At 38.8% G+C, this 22,366-nt stretch overlaps 1 protein-coding gene across 3 annotated transcripts in view; it reads right to left on the bottom strand.

The window, feature by feature from the left end:
• Window positions 1-22,121, bottom strand: part of SMG7 (SMG7 nonsense mediated mRNA decay factor) — a 73,540-nt gene extending 51,419 nt beyond the window's left edge. For all 3 annotated transcript variants that reach the window (XM_081323233.1, XM_081323232.1, XM_081323231.1), the window contains exons 1-5: window positions 21,953-22,121; window positions 6,077-6,108; window positions 4,832-4,949; window positions 2,861-2,993; window positions 506-677 (exon numbers count right to left, since the gene is read on the bottom strand). In XM_081323233.1, coding sequence (XP_081179359.1) covers window positions 506-677; window positions 2,861-2,993; window positions 4,832-4,949; window positions 6,077-6,108; window positions 21,953-21,981 — 484 coding nt within the window. In that variant the 5' untranslated portion in view covers window positions 21,982-22,121. The remainder of the gene's footprint in view (window positions 1-505; window positions 678-2,860; window positions 2,994-4,831; window positions 4,950-6,076; window positions 6,109-21,952) is intronic.
• Window positions 22,122-22,366: the final 245 nt, after the last annotated feature.

Here is a 22,366-nt window from a genome sequence, read left to right on the forward strand (position 1 = left end):
CAACTATCAATCAAGGCATAAAATGGGATTATTATTATTTTCTCTTGCTTGAGAGTAGCAAAAAGAATCTGGCTGGCTACGGTAAGGGACAGACTGCTGGACTTTGGTCTGCTCCTACTCTCTTGTTCATGCTCTTACTCTCTATCTTCATGACATAATTACCCCCTAACATGTCATTCTATTAGATGCTGGAGCAGAAGTCCAAATATTTTGTTGTCTAAGAAAGATTGAAAAACTAATTAGTAACCAGAGTTAGAAAACTACCATCACTTTAAAGATTTTTACAATCTATAATCCAAATGTCCTGTTTGTACTGCAATTTCACAAGGCCAGTGTCACTTAAATGTGGCATCTTCAAGACACTATAGAATATGTAGTCTTGTATTGTCTTCAGAGATTGATGTGTCTACTTTTTCCATCCCTCCTTGAGACTCTACCATTTGTATATTTTTCAACACTCTGAAGATAAGCTTTAAAAATAACTTTTCCTACTTCTGCTACTTACCGATGTCTCCAAGGTGGACAAGGCAGTGCTGGCATATATATGAGCAGGAGCTAGATTGTGGCTTCACTATGGCGCTGGTGTGCGTCTGTTTATTGCTGATAATTCCCAACTGAGAGGACTTCACACGGCAGGGCAAATCCACATTAAATACCGTGCACAGCTCCTGCAGTAGCTGAAATTAGGAACTATCAATTATATCTACATTTCAGATTCTCTATTGAAGCTTAAACATTTCTCTTTGTTATTCTCCATTCAAGAAAATTTAATAGAAAAATAAACCATTTTACCATTCTTGTTTTATTTGTTCTTAAGATGGGAAGTTTTGAGCTCACTGGTTAAAAAAATCCCAATATTCAGCGGTCAAAAAATATTACAACATAGAGATGATAATGACTTTAGAAATTGTGAAGAGCTGTTATTAACTGAGAATAAATGAGATAAAAGAGAGACCCATGGTCTGATTTGTTTTAAAATAAATAAGTACCAATCTTGATTCCTGGCAACTACCTGGACAAATCCCTAGAATTTTCTTAAGGTTTTTAGAAATGGTTTGCACTGTCCTTCCTCTTTGGGATGTGGGAGAAAGTGATTGATTCAAGCTGGATTCAGGACTAAAGCAGGACTAGGATTCATGATCTCCTAGGTTTCTAGCTTGGTGTTTTTAACTACTATACCAAACTAGTATTGGTAGATATGTAGGTAGATAGAGAGTTTGAGTTCATCATTCCATTTTCCAAAGCAGTCAAATTAATACCAGAGAAAAATCTCAAAACAGGATTGCTATCTCCATTTTTATAATTTTCTAAAAATTAGCATTTCAGACATATATACTCTTATTTCAGACACCGATACTCTTATCTTAAAGGTAAAATATAGCTATCATATTTGGTTATCAGTGTTGGTTTTATTCTATATGAACTTTTAAAACTAGAGACTGAATCTATCATCTATCTATCTATCTATCTATCTATCATCTATCTATCTATCTATCTATCTATCTATCTATCTATCTATCTATCTATCTATCTATCTATCTATCTATATCTACCTACCTACCTATCTCAGGCCATTCTTATTTTAATAATTTCTTAAATTACATCACAAAGGCTTGATTAGCATAAAACACTAAGAAAAATAACATGCATGGCTTACGCATAACATTTTAAGAGTGGGTGGGGTGACAGCCTGATTCTCATATTGAGAAAGATATCATAAAAAGATAGCAAGGAACCCTGAGACCAAGAAAAGCACAACTCAAAATCTGGTAACTTAAAACATGGGGAGACACTCAAGATTGTAACCATGAGACTGACATATGGCAGATTTCCTACATGCTGCTATATATAGAACTTCTTCATAAATCTATCTAACTTTTTTGCATCTGTTTGAAAATGTGTAGTAGAGAGAGATAAGTTTTTATAGATGCGCTTGAAATGCATAGCTCGGTTCTACAACAATTCATGGTTTACTACATTATTTGGACCAGCCTATTGACTCCACTGTTTATGATTTTATCTAAGCCTCTGGTATGAAGCTACAAAAACATAATATATAAAATCAGATTCCTTCAGACTAAAGAACAATGGAGTCTATTATATGGCCTTAAGATATCAGTTATAACTGATATCTTTTAAAACAAAATCAAAGCTAAGTATAACTTTAATTAATTTACAATTCTTTGTTATTTCAGAATCCGATACAATTTTTGTTGTTTTTTGGGAAGATAATTTCATAAATATTAACATAGGTGCAAGCAAACAGGAGCAAAGAAAACATAAGAGATATATTATGAAAAGTCTATCTCTTGTAAATACTAATCTACAGTTTAAGTACTGTAAATCAATAGTTGTTTTCCAACTAATACATTTTATTAAAAGTTTTTGCAAGCTACAGTTCACTTCATCAGATGCAATGGCTAGGCTGGTACAGAATGTAAATTAAAATTAGACAAAGGGGAAAGGAAGGGAAAACAGAATAGTTATTTGCAGTATCTGTATATTTTCCTAAAGTCTCTATGGTTAAATGTCGTGGAGACATCACTTGCCTTTCCTAATGGGAAAATAAATTTGCAGTACTCATTGTGCCCTCTTTCCTAGAGTTCTCCAAGTCTGGTGTTAATGTCTATTATTTGCTTAATGGCCCCTGTTTTGTTTTGTGGATTTTTATTGGAGTATTTTAATTCAGGCTGCCTGTTGATTTAACATCTTTAGCTATTTTTAATCTCTTTTTTTAGTTTTGTGCACAGCCCAGGCCACAGTAATTGAGCAGCCAATACATTTAAATAAATAAAATTTCATATCACTGAGCAACAGTACAATTTCCACATCGTGGTCATAATGGTATCCCTTGACTCACCTGCGTATAGAAGCCACTAGCTGCTTCTAGGAATAGAGAGAGGTTTGCTTGAACTTCACTCCGATTTGGATTTGATCGGTTTTTTGCTTGACCCTGTAGAGTTGTGATCTGATTCTTAAAGGCATGATTCCATCTAAAAAAAGGGGAACCTTTCATTATTCTGTTATATAAAATTGACATACTCCTCTTGAAGGAGAAGAGAATAGGGGAGTGCTGTTTCAATGAAGCTTCTAGAGTACCACAATTATTATCTTCATGTTATGACTATATGTCTACACAGTGCTTTTTTTGTAAAAAATAAAAATAAAAAGTGCTGGAAGTCACGCACAGCTCCAGCTTCAGTTGAAAGCCCTTCATGGATTTTGTTTTGGGGGGGAAGGAGAAGAAACCGCTTTAGGGAGCTTCCAAGGTGCAGATCATTCACCTGGAAAAGGTCCGTCTCCTCTCTGCCGCGGTTCCTGCTGCCGCTCCGATCTGAGGCCAGGGGATGCGTCCACAGCTCCCCGAGGCCCGATCCAAGTTCCGGAGGCCTGGAAAAGACCTCTGCCACTGGTATCTATGGCCATGGAGCGATTTTGCAGTCCCCCCACGGCCCGATCTGGGCTCCGGAGGCTTTTTCCAAGCCTCTGGAGCCCGGATCCATGGTCGCAGAGTGATTTTGTGGCCTCCCAGTGGCCCAATCCGGGCTCCAGAGGCCTGGAAAAGACAGGGCTCCGGAGCCTGGATCGGACTGCTGGGGGTCCACAAAATCACTCTGCAACCATACCTGTACTCACGCTGGCAGCTTAGAAGGAACCGGTTCTTCCATTCAGAAAAAGGTGCTGGAACAGCGTTCCATGCGTTTTATGACAAAAAAAGCCCTGTATCTATATAACTCTTCACTTGTTGACACTTATGTCAAACATCAGCACTGACCAAAAATATTCATGGCAATGAGGATTGTCAGAAAGCCTGACAATAAGAAATAAAAATTGAGAGTATTACCCTTTTTTGGTATGGATCAAAAAAACCCCGATTTCTCAATAGAAGAAGGCCCAGTGAAAGGATGACTTCTCTCTCAAAAAGCACATTGTGACACGGGGAAGATGTACCTGACTGTCGACAACTGCAGGGAGTTTCTTTCTTCCTTCTCTGCAAAGTAGAACACTATACCTGTGATGCAGCTAATGCCTTGGAATTGAAAGGCTATGCTTTCTGGACACAGATACTGGGCAGGGATGTGAAAAACTGTCAGCTAATACTTAGTACCTACAGGAAATGCAAATCAGCCAAGATTAAATTGGATATAAATTCATCCAAGGCTTTGGCTTGAATGAATGGTTTCCCAACATTCTGTTTTCCTTCTCCTTTTTCTTTTTTTATAAGTCTGAAAGCTCAATGACAAAGCTTATCCTTTTTAATTGGGAGTTAATATGTGCTTGAAATCAGCCAAATAGCTATTATATTATCTCTCTTATATTACCACCAACTACTTGCAGTGTAGGAAAAAGAACCAGAAGTTTCAGCTAAAATCCAACTTTTCAAAGTAATTTTCCAGTCTGCATACATCTTGCTCAGTTAAAAAAAGAGAATATACAGATAGTCCTTGACTTGTCACCACAACTGGGACAGAATTTTGGTTGTAAATTATTGCAAGTTGGACTAGACTTAATGACTATTTTTATGGTAGTCATTAAATGAACCCCAGTTCTTCAATGGGCTTTTTTGCCAGAAATTGCCAGAAACTGGCAAAAAAAGATTGCAAATTGGGACTATGTGACTGCAGAATGCTGCAACTGGTCATAAATGTAAGGCAGCTGCCAAGTGCATGAACTGCAACCATGTGACTGTGGGGGAATGGAGTGGTAATTATAAACACAATATAGGTTGTAAATCCAAGGCCATTGTAACTTAGTTAAGCAAATGGTTATTAAGTCAAGGGCTATTGACATCTTTTAAAAAATAATGTAATCCACACTTATTTATACTCACAGATCCTGTTCCACTTTTTTATCCAATGCATATTCCAAATCTGTTACTAACATTTTCTGGTATAAGTCCTGTAAAGCCTGTCGAGATGTCCAGGCTTCAGCTGGTCCCAGCTTCGAATCTGAAAAATACATAAGATATACGTGTGTGTCTCTGTGTGTGTGTTTGCGTGCGTGTGTGTGTACGTGTCTGTATCTATGTGCATTTCCTCTAGACTAGTGGTCCTCAAACTTGAGATACCTGAGAAACCTTTCTCAACATGAAAAACTGTATGGTCCCATTATTTTATTTATTTTATTTATTTTAATCCCATTTATATCCCGCCCTTCTCCGAAGACTCAGGGCGGCTTACAATTTAAGCACAAACCAATGTGCTTAGCAATAGCCTTCATTCTATGTATATGCCTGCTTATTAGGGCTTTCATACACCCCCCAAGCAGCATTATTACAAAGTCAGCTTATTGCCCCCAACAATCTGGGTACTCATTTTACCTACCTGGGAAGGATGGAAGGCTGAGTCAACCTTGAGCCTGGTGGGATGCGAACCTGCACTAATTGCAGGCAGCTGGTGTTACTTAAGGAGGCATTAGCCCACTGCTCCACCAAGGCTCCTTAATAAATTAATAAATGTTTTATACACTATCTTGCCACAAATTTCTCTCCTTTAAACAAAACAAAGGAATGAACATTTTACAATTTCTCTATATCATAACAGTCATATGGACCCCCTAGGTAATTCTTATGGAACCCTGGGTTTCCAGGAAACACAGTCTTGTTTTTATCGGCTCCAGATCAATAAAGTGTTGTCTTAGCTCTGAACTAGCTTGCACATGGTTGATTTCTCTTTTGTTTTTTGCAGAATTCAAAATAAGAAATTTGGAACAGTGGCACAAAGTGAAGTTAGACCATGGAAGTTAGTGGAAAGAACAAGATTTTCATCTGATCTGGAAGAGTTCTGAAGACCAGTTGTGACACAGTTGATCCCAAAGTATCTAAAATCTTGGGGTAATAGTGTTAATCCCCTCTTTCCTCATTCCTGCTATCACCCTGTATTTGAGGTTGATATCTTTGTATCTTCTTACTCCAAAGCTAGTAGGAAGGATGGCTCCTCAACCACATCTATTTATTTTAGTTACTCATACTCACAAGACCAAAAAATTAACTGAAACCTGTTTATGAATTACAATAACTACTTTCACTGAAATCTGATTACCTAAATTTGGCAGATTTAAATAGTGAAAACATTACCTGTCATGTCAGCCTTCAGGACTTCTGCCTGCCTGTAAATAAAATACATAAAATACTTGTTAAAATAATGAATAAAAATCAATATTATAAATACATCAAAATGCAAGACAACTCACTCAGGATTTGTGGATTTGTGCAATTTATATAAAATGCAATCTGCAATAGAATCTCAGTTCATATTCTAAATATAAAGCCAAAATAAAGCAACAACAGATTGCTAAGTTATATATTTTTCGTATAGCAGAAGAAAGGAATAAAGTGGGATACCGGGCATTGCATCAAGCTTAGGTATTTATATATGAATTCATATCTCAGCCAGATTAGCAAATATTTTTGTTTTCAATCTCTCTGAGGTATAGCTACTAACACATTTTACTGTTACTGCACATAAATGCCATCCTCCTCAGCAACTTCACTTGGTACTTTAAGTTTTATTTCTGTTGTAGTTGTTATATAACATATTAACAAAACTATTCCATGCATATGTTTAAGTCATTTTAGAGACATTGTTGAAATGATTGGAATTGGTTATTCACAGAATGGCTACAACATAAAATATTCATTTTCCAAGGGAAAACTGGAAAAGATAAAACAAAAATAACTTGCTTTTGAATACAGTAGATGTTTGAAATTGCTCTTTTGAAGCACCTTTTGTTTCAGTTCCAACTCAAGAATGCTTTCTACCACCCAACTTATACCTTTACTTAGCTGATTTTTAAGAATAGAGTAAATTTAGATAAAATTACTAAGACAACTGTTTCATATACTATGTTCAAAGAAAAAAATTGCTATAACACAATTACTATCGCACAGCTCTGATACGGATTAAGTTATTCATAAATATGCACACTTGTAACAGTTTTATGTACAGCTCACTGGTGTTTACAAGATCCTTTTTCATATCCAAGGTACCTGAAGAACCTACTTGGAATATGTCCAACACTGGGATTTTTAGGAATTTAAACTTTAAATTTATGTACTAAAAGTTGTTATATAGAAGCCAATTACTACTAAGGGAATTCAACAGCATTTATAGAAAGGAGTACTAGAGCTTATTTATAAATCTTAGCCAGCATGGCCAATGGTGATGATGTATGTGAATAGCAAATAATAGGCAATTTTTAAAATACACACCCATACACCAATTAAAACCTACATGTGTACCAAGATATTTAAGTACATTACTGGATTAGTTTCCTACATTAAAATCTCATTTGGGGAACATCTGTTACATACATACATACACACATACATACATACCTATATATATATATAGAGAGAGAGAGAGTGTGTCAACCATGTATTAAGGGGAGCCTTTTCACATTAAGCTACTTGCCAAAGTACTAGCTCTTCCTACATAAAATCTTACTACGTTTCTGCATAAAGTCAGAAACCTAAAAAAAATGAGTGTTCTTTTTTCAACGTAACTAGGCAGAATAATACAAATATATCACTTTATCAAGTGATTAAATGTTAATTTAATTAATTAAATTAATTAAATTTAATTAATTAATTAATTAAATGTCACCTGGGAGGAGTTCGATCCTGTGACTCCGGAGGAAGTGGACAGGATCATGGGGAGGCTGAGCTCCACCACATGTTTATTGGACCCGTGCCCTTCCTGGCTGGTCTATGCAGCCCGGGAGGGGACACGAGGCTGGTTCCAGGCGGTTATATCTGCTTCTCTGAGTGAGGGTAGTTTTCCCGCCGCCTTGAAAGAGGCGGTGGTGAGACCTCTCCTCAAGAAGCCTGCCTTGGACCCGGCTGTTTTGAATAACTTTCGTCCAGTCTCCAACCTTCGCTTTCTTGCGAAGGTTGTTGAGAGTGTGGTGGCGCATCAGCTCCCTCTGGTCCTGGATGAAGCGGATTATCTAGACCCGTACCAATCGGGCTTCAGACCCGGGTACAGCACGGAGACGGCATTGGTCGCGCTGGTGAATGATCTCTGGAGGGCTCGGGACAGAGGATACTCCTCTGTTCTAGTCCTATTAGACCTCTCAGCGGCTTTCGATACCATCGACCATGGTATCTTGCTGCGGCGTCTCAGGGGATTGGGAGTGGGAGGCACGGTTTTTCAGTGGTTCTCCTCCTATCTCCTGGGACGCTCGCAGTCGGTGTTGGCAGGAGGGCAGAGGTCGACCGCGAGGCCTCTCGCTTGTGGAGTCCCTCAGGGGTCGGTCCTCTCGCCCCTTCTGTTCAACATCTACATGAAACCGCTGGGTGAGATCATTCGTGGTTTTGGAGTTGGGTATCATCAGTATGCTGATGATACCCAACTTTTCATTTCGACCCCAAACCACCCCAGTGATGCCCTCGACGTGATGTCCCGGTGCCTGGAGGCGGTCCGGGTCTGGATGGGGAGGAACAGGCTTCGTCTCAACCCTGACAAGACGGAGTGGCTGTGCGTACCGGCATCTCGGGATATTCAGGATATCCCACCCCTCATTATGGGGGGTGAGTCTTTACCTCCTGTAGATAGGGCTCGCAACTTGGGAGTCCTCCTAGACTCACAACTCTCCTTAGAAGATCATATTGTAGCTGTGACTAGGGGGGCGTTCGCCCAGGTTCGCCTGGTGCGCCAGTTGCGGCCCTATCTAGACCGGGATGCCTTGCGCACGGTCACTCATGCGCTCGTGACCTCTCGTCTTGATTACTGCAACGCTCTCTACATGGGGCTACCCTTGAAGACCACTCGGAGGCTCCAACTGGTACAGAATGCAGCCGCGAGAGTTGTATTGGGAGTCTCCCGATACTCCCGTGTTACACCTTTGCTCCGCGAGCTGCATTGGTTACCAGTTGTCTTCCGGGTGAGGTTCAAGGTGTTGGTAATGACCTACAAAGCCCTCCATGGCATGGGTCCAGAATACCTTGGGGAGCACCTGCAGCCGGCGTCAACTTCCCTCCGCCCAGTACGCTCCCACAGAGAGGGCCTCCTCAGGGTGCCGCCGGTCAAAGAATGCCGACTGGTGGCCCCCAGGGGGAGAGCGTTCTCTGTGGGTGCACCGGATTTATGGAACCATCTTCCGGTTGAGCTCCGGATGGCGCCCGATCTCCGCTCCTTCCGGCGCGACCTTAAAACCTATCTCTTTAAACAAGCTGGCCTGGCCTGATGGGACGGGGTGGGATTTTTATTAATGACTTCAATTTTAAATTTGTATTATCTCTGGGCATTGTTTAATTATGTTTTAATAATCTAATTTTAACTTTTGTATCTAATTTTTATGTATTGCCCTGTTCACCGCCCTGAGTCTCTTGAGAGAAGGGCGGTATATAAATTAAATTAATAAATAAAATAAATAAATAAATAATTACTTGGGTCATAGCCATTGCTTTATTTCTTATTAAATATTATTTTAATGTATTGCTTAGTATGTATTTTACTGAAGTTTTGCAAACCATTTCAAGATGCTTCAACATAAGAAACAGTATATGAACATATTAAATAAATGGAAGTATATTCCAAGTATTTAATAATAAATTTAGTTCTTACAAGTCATTATATATAGAAGACAGAAGTACTAAAATCACTTATTTCCTTTCTTTCAATTGAGTCATCTACCCACATCCCTCTTTAGAAATATTAATAAAAACAATTTTTGTTTTTAAAGAAAAGCAACCTTAAGATACAAAACCTGATTTTTCATGTTTACTTCAGCAGCAAAAAAATTAAAAACTTATTTCCAAATGTATCTTAAAAAGAAAGTAATTTGAATTGTAGAAATCCTAAATACTGAAGCCCAAACTGCTTCTGTGTTGAAGAGTAATTTTATTCAAATATAATCACTTTTTCTAATTATTTATGAGAACATGAATATTTTAGCGGGAAGAAATAATATTGTCTGTCTCTATTTCCATTAACATCTATTTTAGAATGTCCAAACTACAAGCTGAAACAAGTAACTGACCAGAGTTGAAGCCTAACCTATTTAACCACATTTGCTATACAAAATCAATCACTTTTATTTAGCACTATAACAAGAGCAGTACACCTGTCAGCCCAATCACCTCACAGGGTTGTTGTTGTGGAAAAATAGGAGGAAGGTATATTGGATATGTTTGCTGCCTGTAAAAATAATGCAGGTGGTACACAAACAAACAAACAAACAGCAACTGTGCAGCTGAAAATACAAAGAAAAATGCTCAACAAATTCACTGTTTATTATTAGTACTGATTCACTGTTTTATAATATATTTTGTTTGTTCATAAAAATAAGTAGGTATTAATACTCCCATCATTCTGTGAGAGGTTTCTTAGTATGTATGCCACAATTCTTCCGCAAAGTGGAACATGAGACCCACTGGAACACCATGGTCCTGAAACTGGAAGAGGTTGTGCAAAATACAGGTATCACACACTTTTTTTTACCTCTCAGATACCTAAATAGAAGGATTAAATCAACAAACCTTAATACCTACAAGAGCAATCGGACATTTGTTGTACCTTCAAATGAACAGCTTCAGACATGGAGAGACCTTTTCCAACAATTCTACAACCATGAAAAGCCACAGATCTCACCAGTGGATCCACTACTGTGCTTATCCAAATGCCAAAAAAATCAAGAGTCAAATATTGCGCCCACAATAGATGCATGAAGGTACTGAAAAATGGTAGAGCAGATGGATGCAGTTACAACCGCAGCACTCAGACCTAGTGAACATTTCACTGAGTGACTACATTTATAGTTAATTTGGCATTCACAGAGTCTCCACTATATGGAAACAAATTATTATAATCCCTATTTTGAAAAAGATGATGACAATTCAAAAGCAACTGGGCCATAGCTTTATTGTCAGTACCAATAAAGGAGAATATTTGTAGCTCAGGGTTGAAAGGAGGAGTCCTTGGTGGTCTCTGAGCTTGGTCATCTTCTTGCAGACATTTCATTATCCAAACTAGCACTGAAGATGTTACCTAGTTTGGGTAATGAAACTTGTTTTCTGCAAGAAAACAACCAAGCTCAGAGACTGCCAAGGACCCCTCATTTATTGTCAGTCCTTAGAAAAGTCTTCATACGAATCAAGCAAATACAATTTCCAAAAACAATAGGAAAAAATAACTAGAGGACTGTATGATTTCCACCCAAATCAAGGATACTGTGACCAGCTTCGCATCACTAGACAACTAAGGGAAGAGAGAATTCAATGTGGTGAACAATCACTTTGTTCATTGACTCTGAAGCAACTTTGACAGTGTACACTAGTCAGTTTTATGGAAAGAATTGAAAACTGAACACAAGCCCACAAATTCTACAGCAATTCCAACAACTGTGTACATACCCAGAATTAACATTCAGTTCTTGACTCGAACTGGCATTAGGTAAGGCTATGTGACCTCAACCGTTCTGTTCATATTGATGCTATTATCAAGAAAGGTTTTGAAGGCACTGCAGTGAAATCCACTATATACAGGTGATCTTCAATTTACCACAACTGGGAATAAAACTTATGTCATAAGTTTTTATAGTCGTATGTCAAGGCACCCAAACGAATGAATCTGATTTTTCCAGTTTTTATGGCAGGCATTAAATGAATCACACAGTTGTAAGACTGAACCATGCAATCATTAAGCGAATAATGTGATTGTTCAGTGAATCCATTCTCCTGAATGGGTGGGGCTTTTTGCCAGCAACTGGCAAAAAACACTGGAAATCAATCAAATCAAAAACACTGGAAATTGACTATGGGACACTGCAACTGGCATAAATGCAAAATGGTTTCCAAGTACCTGAAACACTGTCCTTTGACCCTGCCAGGGAGGGGGGGGACATGTGGTAGACTACTATGGCACAATATTTTACAATGTGTTATGGGCCATAAAGCTTTTCAACTTTTTCACCAATTGTACCACTTTTAGGATATGGCAACATATCCTAGCAAGGTGTCAAAAACTTAATGACCAAAAAAAAAAGGGGGGGAAGGTGATGAAGTAAAAGTAGTCCTCGACTTACAACAGTTCGCTTAGTGACTGTTCAAAGTTACAATGTCACTGAAAAAGTGCCCCCCCCAGCTACAGCTGAGCAGGACACCTGCGTGCCCGCCTGGTGGCTCTCTTCCTCCTGTCCGAGGTTTTCATTGTTGTGAGCATTTCTGTTGAGGATTGGCAGCAGGGGTGGGATGGGTTAGGGTTAGCTATCACTTTTCTAGGATGGTCGCACACCACCTGCCAGGTGCCAATGTATCATTGGTTGAAAAGCCTTGCCACATAGCACTCTTTCCAAGGTCTCTGCAGCTTTGAATGATTGTTAAACAACTGGTTGTGTGTAAAAACTGCCTGTAACTGACTTTGTTTGTAGACAGTATCATAGAAATCACTAATACCTTGTATATCGCAATAAAATTGATCATACAGGAGGAAAATTAATGATGGTAAAACAAAAATTTTGACAACTGATGAATGTCAATCTGCTATCTACCTCAACAGAACCAAAATGGAGCAAGTTAACCAGTTCAAATATCTTGGATTGCTGGTAGAAGAACATAAAACACCATAAAAATCAGAACTGCCTAACAGAATTGGCCAGGCCAACCACTGTCTTTAGATCTTTTAACTGGTACCTCTGGAAGAAAGAAAACACTTCAATGAAAACCAGGATAAAAATCTTCAAGGCATTAGTTCTACCAATCTTGCTATACAGAGCTGAGACATGGACCCTATTATAAGCAAACATAAATAGGTTTGATGTTCTTTTAACGTGACCTATGGAATATACTGGAAATCTCTCTACACAGCCTTCTGAATAATGACTTCATCAGACTGAGATGCAATGAATAACCTACAACTGACAAAATACAAAAGCGCAGATTAAAGTGCTATGAATATATCTATAATGCCAGAACATATTCTTTATATTACCATGAAAAAAGTGACCTATACTGTGAAAGGTCCAAACAATAACATCTTCCAAAATGTGGGCAAAGCAAATTGAAGGCAATATGAAAAAAAAGCTCAATCTAAACAACACGAAACAATAAGAGGATGTGTAACACTCTTATTGTTGTGTTCTCGCTTTCTAACCAACCATGCTTTTCCAGGTGTCTAAAAGAGCTGCTTGGGTAAGAATGTATAATTTATTTGCATTAAACAACCAGAATGACAAAAAGTATTTCTGTTTTTAATTCATATTCAACAATGAGACATTACAGCTAGTGTTTAATTCAAAGTTTATATTTTAATTGCAAAAATGCAAGAGACTGGTTGGTGGTCAATATAGCAGGCAAACACTTTTTCTAATTAGTATCTGGATAAACTTGTCTAAATTACTATGCCTATATCAACATGTTTTTGGGTGTTTGGATGGATCAATTGGTAACCTCTGTAAGTGTAAAGAGCTGTAGGTGCAGTGGTTAGAATTCAGTACTGCAGGCTAATTCTACTGATTGCCAGCTGCCAGCAGTTCAGCAGTTTGATTCTCACCGGCTCAAGGTTGACTCAGCCTTCCATCCTTCCGAGGTTGGAAAAATGAGGACCCAGATTGTTGGGAGCAATATGCTGATTATGTAAACCACTCAGAGAGGACTGTAAAGCATTGTGAAGCCATATATAAGTGATAGTGCTATTGCTAAATAAGGAGTAGCAGCAACGCACTTTGTAAGTAAAATGAAGTTATTAAGAAAAGAAATTCTAAATAAAATGCAATTGAATTGAAGATAAAGAAAATTTGTACAGATTTGAGCAATTTAAAGAATTTGAGGCAAAGAAACTTGAAAAATAAAACTATCTGTGATAAATAAAACTAATTTATCTGTGAAATACAAACTGGATAGTAAAGGAATTGCAGAGGCTGTAGAACAATTGGAACAGAGTATCATGGCTATTGCAGAGAAAGTCAAGTGATATGCCAATCAAATAATTCATTCCAGCAGAACTTGTGCTTGAAAGTAAATCACCATCAATCCTACAAAACCCTTGAAAATATGAAAGGACTGGTCACAAATAATGTAAAGCCTGACAAAGAAGAGATCCTAAAATTTTGGAAATTTGTGGAAAACAATTGGAGTCACAATAGGCATGCAACATGAATCAAGCAAGTTGAAAACAAAGTGAAAATACTCGGTATGGAAGAAATTAGATTAACTGAGGAAATGGTTCAAAAGCAATCAGAGCTCCATGGATTCTGGCTAAAATAACTGACAAATCTACACTTGAGATTGAATAGGGTTTTGGAAGCACCAGAACATGAAAAATGGCTAACAGCTGAAAGGACATTCCTAACTCAGAAGGAGGAGAAGGGAAATGAGCCTGGAAACTACAGACCCATAACCTCTTTGCCAACAACATACAAGCTACTTATGGGCTTAAATGCAAATCAAAGTTTTAGAATCAGCAGAAACATTCACCAATTTATGAATACTTCAATGAGGTTTGGGTGAATAAAGCCAATGACCAATGGGGAAGAATAAGAAGTTCAAAGGTAGAATTTTCCAAGGTGACTCATTATGACCTTTACTAATAACTAACAACATTTTGAACAAGACAAACTGTGAATATGAACTGACAACAAAGAATAAAAAGTTTGCATTTATTCTATATAGATGATTTAAAATTATTTGAAAAAAGCTGAACTAGATTCCTTATTAAAAATACAAAAGAATTCAGTAAATATACCGGAATGTGATTTGGCATTGGCATATATTGTTGTATATCATTGGCACAAAGACAGCCAAAATAGTTGAATCTAATGGATACAGCTTAACTATAAAGATTTAATAAAGGCAGTAGCAGCAGAAAAAAAATCTATAAATATGTGGAAAATTTGGATACTTCTGATTTATTACAGTATTATACTTTTACCAAGTGTATCAAATGAATTTAGAAAATTTTGAAATCAAAGCTACATGATGGAAATATCATATACCTGGGCAGTCCCCATTATTTGATGTACAACAGAAACAATTGACTGGATAGAACTTAATAACTTGGATCAGAAGACAAAAAACCTAACGACAATGCAGGTGTTGGAGAACTCTTACAGATAAAACAAATTGTGAAGGAAGAAAAGCATGGCCTGAATGATTACATTTAAAAAAAACAAGAAGGAAAATCCTGAAGAAAATCAACAAAGTTCTTGAAAAAAATGAAGGTGAATGCTAAATATAAAACATAGACAATTGAAAGCTGATTAAAAAGCCCACATGAAGTTGATTAATATCAGGAGTGTTAAAGAAATTGAAGGCTTTATTTTAGTAGCGCAAGAACAAGTTTTACCTGGTAACTGCATGAAGGCAAACATTCAACATATAACAGAAAGGATGAAATAACTGACCAGTGGCTAAAGCAAAATTTTACAAACTGACTATAAAAAGTGTTAGGACTGCCAGAAATATTCAATAGAAATTTTGCAAGAGGTTTGGATTTGAATGCTTAGAAAATTGATCATCAAGTTGAGATGATTTTGGAAAATCAGTGGGTTATGATCTTATGGGACTTGAAGATCCAAACACTAAGTATCCAAATTTATTAGACCTGAACACCTAATTTTATAAAAAAAACCCCACCCAATTCTACTTAGAATTGCTTATATTCTTAGATGCTACCTTAATAATTCTTAGGTCCTTGGTTAGGACTTGTATTGTTAAGCTTCCACCAGTCTTAGATTGAATTTAATTGTAGTTTGCCTACATATAATACAATTTACATCAGGCATGTCAAACTGCCGGCCTGTGGGCTGGATGCATCAAGCCGAAACCATGCCCACCCCATTGCCGGCAATGGGGAAAAAGTAGCGATATGTCGCACGAAGTCACGTGACGTCGCAAGTTTGACATGCCTGATTTACATGGTTTGCCCGATTGGAAAAGTTCAACTCAGGATGGCTTCTATTAAAAACTTAATAAACAAAGACAATAAATAAAATAATACAAACTATAAGGGACGTTTTCATTTCAGCATATAAAGACATTCAAAATAGGTCAAAATATCATTTATGGAACACTATTTAACAATTCTAAATATACTTTCAGTCCACTACATCTCAATAGTTCAATAGTTTGAACTATTAGTGGCCCAGAATAAGACTCTATAGAACATATAGCAATTATCTGAAATGTAGAATTAATTTCCTACAGATAGAATTGTGGAAATCTCTTCATAATAAAGATTGGAAGAAAGAGCCATGTTAACATGTAGGAACAAAACAATGACTTCAGCACTAATCATCTTTATCTTAGCATAAACTTTCATAAACGTTCAAGGCCTGGAGACTAAAACATACAAAGAACGGCTGCAGGACTTTGGTTTAGCTAGCTGCTAGTCTAAAGAAAAGAAGAAATAGGGGTGATATGATAGCAGTATTCCAGTATTTGAGGGGCTGCCACAAAGAAGAGAAGGTCACGTTATTCACCAAAGCACCAGAGGGCAGGACAAGAAACAATGGTTGGAAACTGATCAAAGAGAGAAGCAACCTGAAATTAAGGAGAAACTTCCTAACAGTCAGGACAATTAACCACTGAATAGCTTGCCTTCAGAAATCGTGGACCCTACATCACTGAAGGTTTTTAAGAAGAGACTAGACAGTCACTTGTCTGAGATGGTATAGGTTCTCCTGCTGGAGGGGGGGGGCTGGACTAGAAGACCTCCAAGGTCCCTTCCAGCTGTATTCTATTATATTCTAAACTGTTAATCTTTGACACTGGAAAAACTATAAACAGGTGACAGCTCACTATTCTATATTACAAGCCACTCTTAAAACAGTTGGCATTGCTGCAAGTTATTTCCTCTCCCAAAAATGCTTTTTCTGACATTTGCATAGCTAATTTTATGCAGTTTTTAAGTTTTTAATAGAGTTTAACAAGATTGATCCCTAATGTTCTAGAAAATCTTTTAAGAATATTGAACATTACAAAGAAAGAAATGAGAAACATATAGCCTCCAAAAAAAAGTTATTGCATGGTTCACACTAAATTGCTGGAATACACACAACAATCTGTAGACAGAGATACTAAGACTGCATAGAAGAGTGTGAGAATACTTGGGATAAAACCTGACTTCCATTTATGACATATTAGGGCCCAAACTAATCAAAACGTACCATTAGTAGGGGATAGTACATGTGGCATGGATAAGATTAACTGCAACTTAGAGTCTAAGAGGAGGAAATGGTAAAGAACATTAATGAAATAAAGAAGCTGGGTGTGGCATGTAGATGCAGGGGGGGTGCCAGGCGTGCGGTGCGGTGCAGAGAGAGAGAGAGCTAAAATCCACGGGTTAGGGGGCGCAAATTACTTGCCTTGCCCCGGGTGCTGACAACCCACGCTACGCCACTGCTCCTAGCCTCACATGCTGTCCTTTTCCCAGGCACGATCGACTGCATCGCCTCCTCAGCTGTCGGCCAGCCATCCAGTTCAGAGGTGGCTTCTTTGAACTGATGGCAGTGGGCTGAGGAGCCCCAAAGTGCACCGGTCAAGGGGCCAGCAGGCAGTGGCTGCTGACGGACACTGTCGGCCCCCACACACTCGCTGGCCTCTGTGTGCGGGGGCCGATGGTGTCAGGCAGCAGCCGCCCCGGCCCCTGCCTTGCCCCATGGCAATGGCACCCCTGCCCTGCCTCACCTCTCCCCACAAGAGGAGCCTCCTGCATACCTGCCACAGACCCCCTGGATCTCCAACCCTGCCCACCGCCCACAGGCATCCCTCCCCACGAGCAACATTGAGGTGGCCACACCCACCCAATCTGCCATGACTACTACAGCCATGCTCACCCGGTGGGCCATGCCCACCCGGCACCCGGTGATAAATACCGGTAAGTGGGTTTTGGGTTTCACTTTGGGCACTCGGTCTCTAAAAGGTTCGCCATCACTGGTCTAAGTGCTATTGTTATTACTATTTCTCTAGGAAAGTTTTATTGTGGGGACAATTTCAATGGCAAATTTACAGACAAGAGCAGTAAGCAAATATGTAAAATATAGCACACCTCCTGGAATAGGCCATAATGGATTATTATTACAAAAATCTATATGCTACTAAAAGTCTTGTTCCTGTAATCTTTAACTGAACAAAATAGTGCATCACAGGGCAACTAAAGTACCTCAAATAGGTAACTTACAGAATGTATCTAAAATCTACCATGTTTTCCTGAAAATAAGACCCAGTAAGACACAAGATATGGAGAAATGAGAAAAAATATTTTACAACTTCATTACACTCTACCATTAATGACTGCTCATCAACAGATATAGAACTATTTACTTCATTTTATAATGGTGTAAGAGCACAATAAGCTGAATTAGCCTATCCACACTTTCTTTCCTCACTTCTAATTTCAATTCAAAAGGCATTAGTTTTCTATAGAAAGTCTGTTTTCATCTCATGTACCACGATGCCTAGAAAAAGTAACCAAAATGGTATGCTGGGTAGGCCTGTAAAGGCATTTTGAGAGACACTTTCAGAATCTACCCCAAAACTATTGCCAGGGCCTTGAAAAATATTTTCAAATATTGCTTTAAAGAATCTTCTGCAATTTCAGAGCAAATCTTGTCGAGAGGGGGGAAAAGCAGATAAAGTCTATTATGTGATGTTTTTGAATAAAAAAACTATCAGGAAAAAGTAAAAAACTACAGTTCTAAGTTAAATGGCAAAATCAAAAAAATCTTTAGACACATATCTCCAAGATAAGCGATAAAACAAAAAGGTCACCATTTCTCTGGAACAAAAATGAAGAAAAGAAACTGCTATATTCTATGAAGAAATAGAAGCTAGGTCTACAACTACAAAGATACTGCTACCAGCAAAAGTTATTCATTTTACTGGAATAGGTAAAATCTAAGTAAGGCCTGATTTGGTAAAGATGGTGGGACAGTTGATCTAAAAACAGAGCATGATCCTAATGAAAGTTAGTTTAAAACTGTAACCTTTCAAATTAGTGTCTTAAATTCAGAAGTCAGTCTAGCTCAAGAATTACAGCCAATGTGGCAACTTGCATCAATAATGTAATCACACAACTGCTAAACTACTGAATGGCCTTAAAGCAGGGGTGTCAAACTTGCAACATCACATGATGTGTCACGACATATGGCAATTTTTTTGCCATTGCCAATGGGGTGAGCACAGTTTTGCTATGATGCATCCAGCCCATGGGCCAGCAGTTTGACACCCCTGCCTTAAAGCATAAATATTTCTCACCCACATCACTTTTATCTAAATTTAATACATTTATTTAACTTTATCCTTCCAAAAGTGGTTTGATGGCCTAGAGTTGAAGACCCTCTCCTCCCACTCCAAAGGTTGAGAGTTCAATCGTAGGTAGCAGCAAAGTTTCTGTCCTCAGATGCAAAGAAAAAAAATATCTGCTGCGAACTCCGTGTGGTGTCAAGAAGGGCATCCGGACAGTAAATGCTCAGCTCCATCCCGCCATCCTGACTCTACCCAGAATTTAAGATTACAGGATCGTTTTATTTAACTTTATCCTTCCAAACCCTGTTCTCATTTGAAAATAGAAAAGGGAGAAAATGAGATACAGGACTGAATATCTTAGGTGTAGTAATGATACCCAAATTCAAAGCTGCAGAAGAACATATAGAATAAAGTATACAGTGAGAGTACTATAGAACATTTTTGCTCCCATGAAGCTAAATTTATGCTTTGACAGAAAGAAATGAACCAAATGAACCAAAGAGCAAGCCTAAACAATCTAAAGCAGGCATATCAAACTCGCGACATCACATGATGTATCGCAACTTTTTTCCCCATTGCCAGCAATGGGGTGGGCGCGGTTTTGGTGTGACACATCCGGCCTGCCGGCAGTTTGACATGCCTGATCTAAAGGCACCAGAGAATAATCATCCAGGTGTAAGACAGACTCCTCAAAATAATCAGGTGCTGTGTTTATCTCCAGCTGCAAGTCTTTAGAGCAGGAGTGTCAAACTGCCGGCCGGACACGTCATTGAGAAGCCACGCCCACCCCATTGCTGGCAATGGCAAAACTGTCCTGATACGTTGCATGACGTTGTGAGTTTGACATGTGTGCTTTAGAGCTTCCAAGCATGCATACAAACATTTACAAAAGGATCCATTATCCAAGACACATGGAGTTTTTCCACTGGGAAAACCTAAAACTGGCTAAATCTTTATTTGGACAGACTGTGTTACAACACATAGAAACTATTATTCTTTTTTTGCATTTTCTTATAGGGTAATAGTTTACAATTGTTAGTATGGGCCTCTAGGCCATACATGGAAAAAATATTTTAGTAAGTTAAATGTATGTTGATAAAACAAGTCAATGAGTATGCTCTCTATATTATTCTATGATCTCGGCAAGTAATAAAAATGACATGTATGCAACTTTATAACACTGAAATAATCTAGAAACAAATTTATGCTAGTCTTATTTAAAATGATAGAATAATGCACAGAAATGTCTGTTGTATAACATACTAAAATTGAGAAGTGCTTTTTTTCTTTATTCATGATATCTACTTCTGTGGCCAGAAAAATATGTGCAGTAAAGGCATCATCCAACAACAAACATCTTTTTTATTTTTGTTTGTATCCCATCTTTTTTTTTACAAATAACTCAAAGTGGCAAACATATCCAATACGCTTTCCTATTTCCCCACAACAACAATCCTATGAGGCAAGCTGGCCTGAGAAGTGACTGGCCGAAGATCACCCAGCTGGCTTCCATGGGTAAGGTGGGAACAGAACTCAGAGTCTCCCATTTTCTAATCTGGTGCTTTAACTACTTGAATTATCACTTTACTTGCTAGACAAATAATTTGATATACAATTAGTTGGCATGCAGGTCTAGAAGAACAGACTTGCAGAGGACTGATAACCAAGTTATCATAATTTGGAAATTAATTATAAAGCACCTTAAAGATAGAACTCCCTAAAATATTTTATGGGTATTACTGATTAACTTTACACCATAGGTAAATTCTTATACCATTTAACAATGTAAAGCATAGCTGCACAGTGAATTTATAGGACAGCTTTCAATTATTGCAACTACAATTCAGGCTGAGAGATAAGTGAATTAACATACATATATCTAGGGCAGCACTTGCATCTTTAAATGAACAAGAGCTCCTCACTTCAGTTCCCTAATAGCCTGTTCCTCTCTGCCATGCAGTCTTCTCATTTGCTCAGCCAACCATTGTCTCACCCATCAGCCATGAAACGTCACTGCCCTTCTACACATTTCCCACTATATCTCCTCTCAGTACAGCACTATAGCAATCCCTCCTCTGTAGAACCCTTTAATTTTGCCTCCTTTATTATCTCGTGTGCACACGTCATTTTATTTATATTACCTACACCCAACCTTAAAACTGACTGCAATATTACTCTATTTCAGAAGGTGTGTATGGAGCACGGAAAGGCTGATGAGATGGTGAGGAATCCATGTTCCATTTTATAGGATAGTCTGTTCACTTACTTTTTTAAGGTACAAGTGTATTGCTCAAAATAACCAATCATGAACACCAGAAAAATCCCAGACTGATATTACTGTAAAGACTTACATTAAATAAAGACCGATTGGGGGATTTTTCACATACACATGTCCAGTACACAGTTGTTGAATAAGCATAAGATAACTAATACTACCAATGCTAGAATTGAAGGATGGGGGGGGAACCTTATAGGAGAACATATGTTTCTCTTCCTCCTGTCACTACTGCCACTTCTTGACCAGGAAACCTTCCTTCAGAGTAGTACAGCATCCCACTCACACACTAGACTCTCTTCCAGATCTTGTAAAGCTGGGTTTTGATTATTCAGTTTCCTGGTGGGTTAGCGACTTCTCCATTCAGCTTTCCCAAATGGTGTTAATCTACCTGCACCCCCCCCCAACACACGCACACTCTTTCTCTCTCTCTCTCTCTCTCTCTCCCTCTAACGTGCTTCCCATCCTCAATATGATTTCCTCATCCTTCTCACCGGAGATACTGAGCGCAAAGCAAGCTCATCCTCCGCTGCCGCCACCACCGCCTCCGTCCACGCCGGCCCCGCGTCGGGGTCTACAGCTCGGGCCCTTCCGCAGCCTGGGAGCCGCAGCCGCCGCTGCTGCCGCCTCCGGCCGCCGCCATCTTCCCGTGTCGGGCCCAGACTCTTCCTGGAGAGGGAGGAGGCGGGAGGCGGGAGGAGGGAAAGAGGTAGCAGCGAGGGGAGGAGGAACAGTTCCGCTCTCCGCCTCCTGACTGGGGAAAGTAATTCTCGCGAGACCCGCTCGAAGTGCCGCCCTCCACGTTGAAGGCTGCTGTCGCCTCCCCTGACTCGTGCGGATCTAGCGGCAGGTGCTTGAGTACAAGCAGGCGAGCCTCCCAGTCAATGCCTCCTTTTCCACCTTCCCAC

This window comes from Vipera berus, assembly GCF_964194415.1.
Source record: "Vipera berus genome assembly, chromosome: 3".
Lineage (NCBI taxonomy): Eukaryota > Metazoa > Chordata > Lepidosauria > Squamata > Viperidae > Vipera > Vipera berus.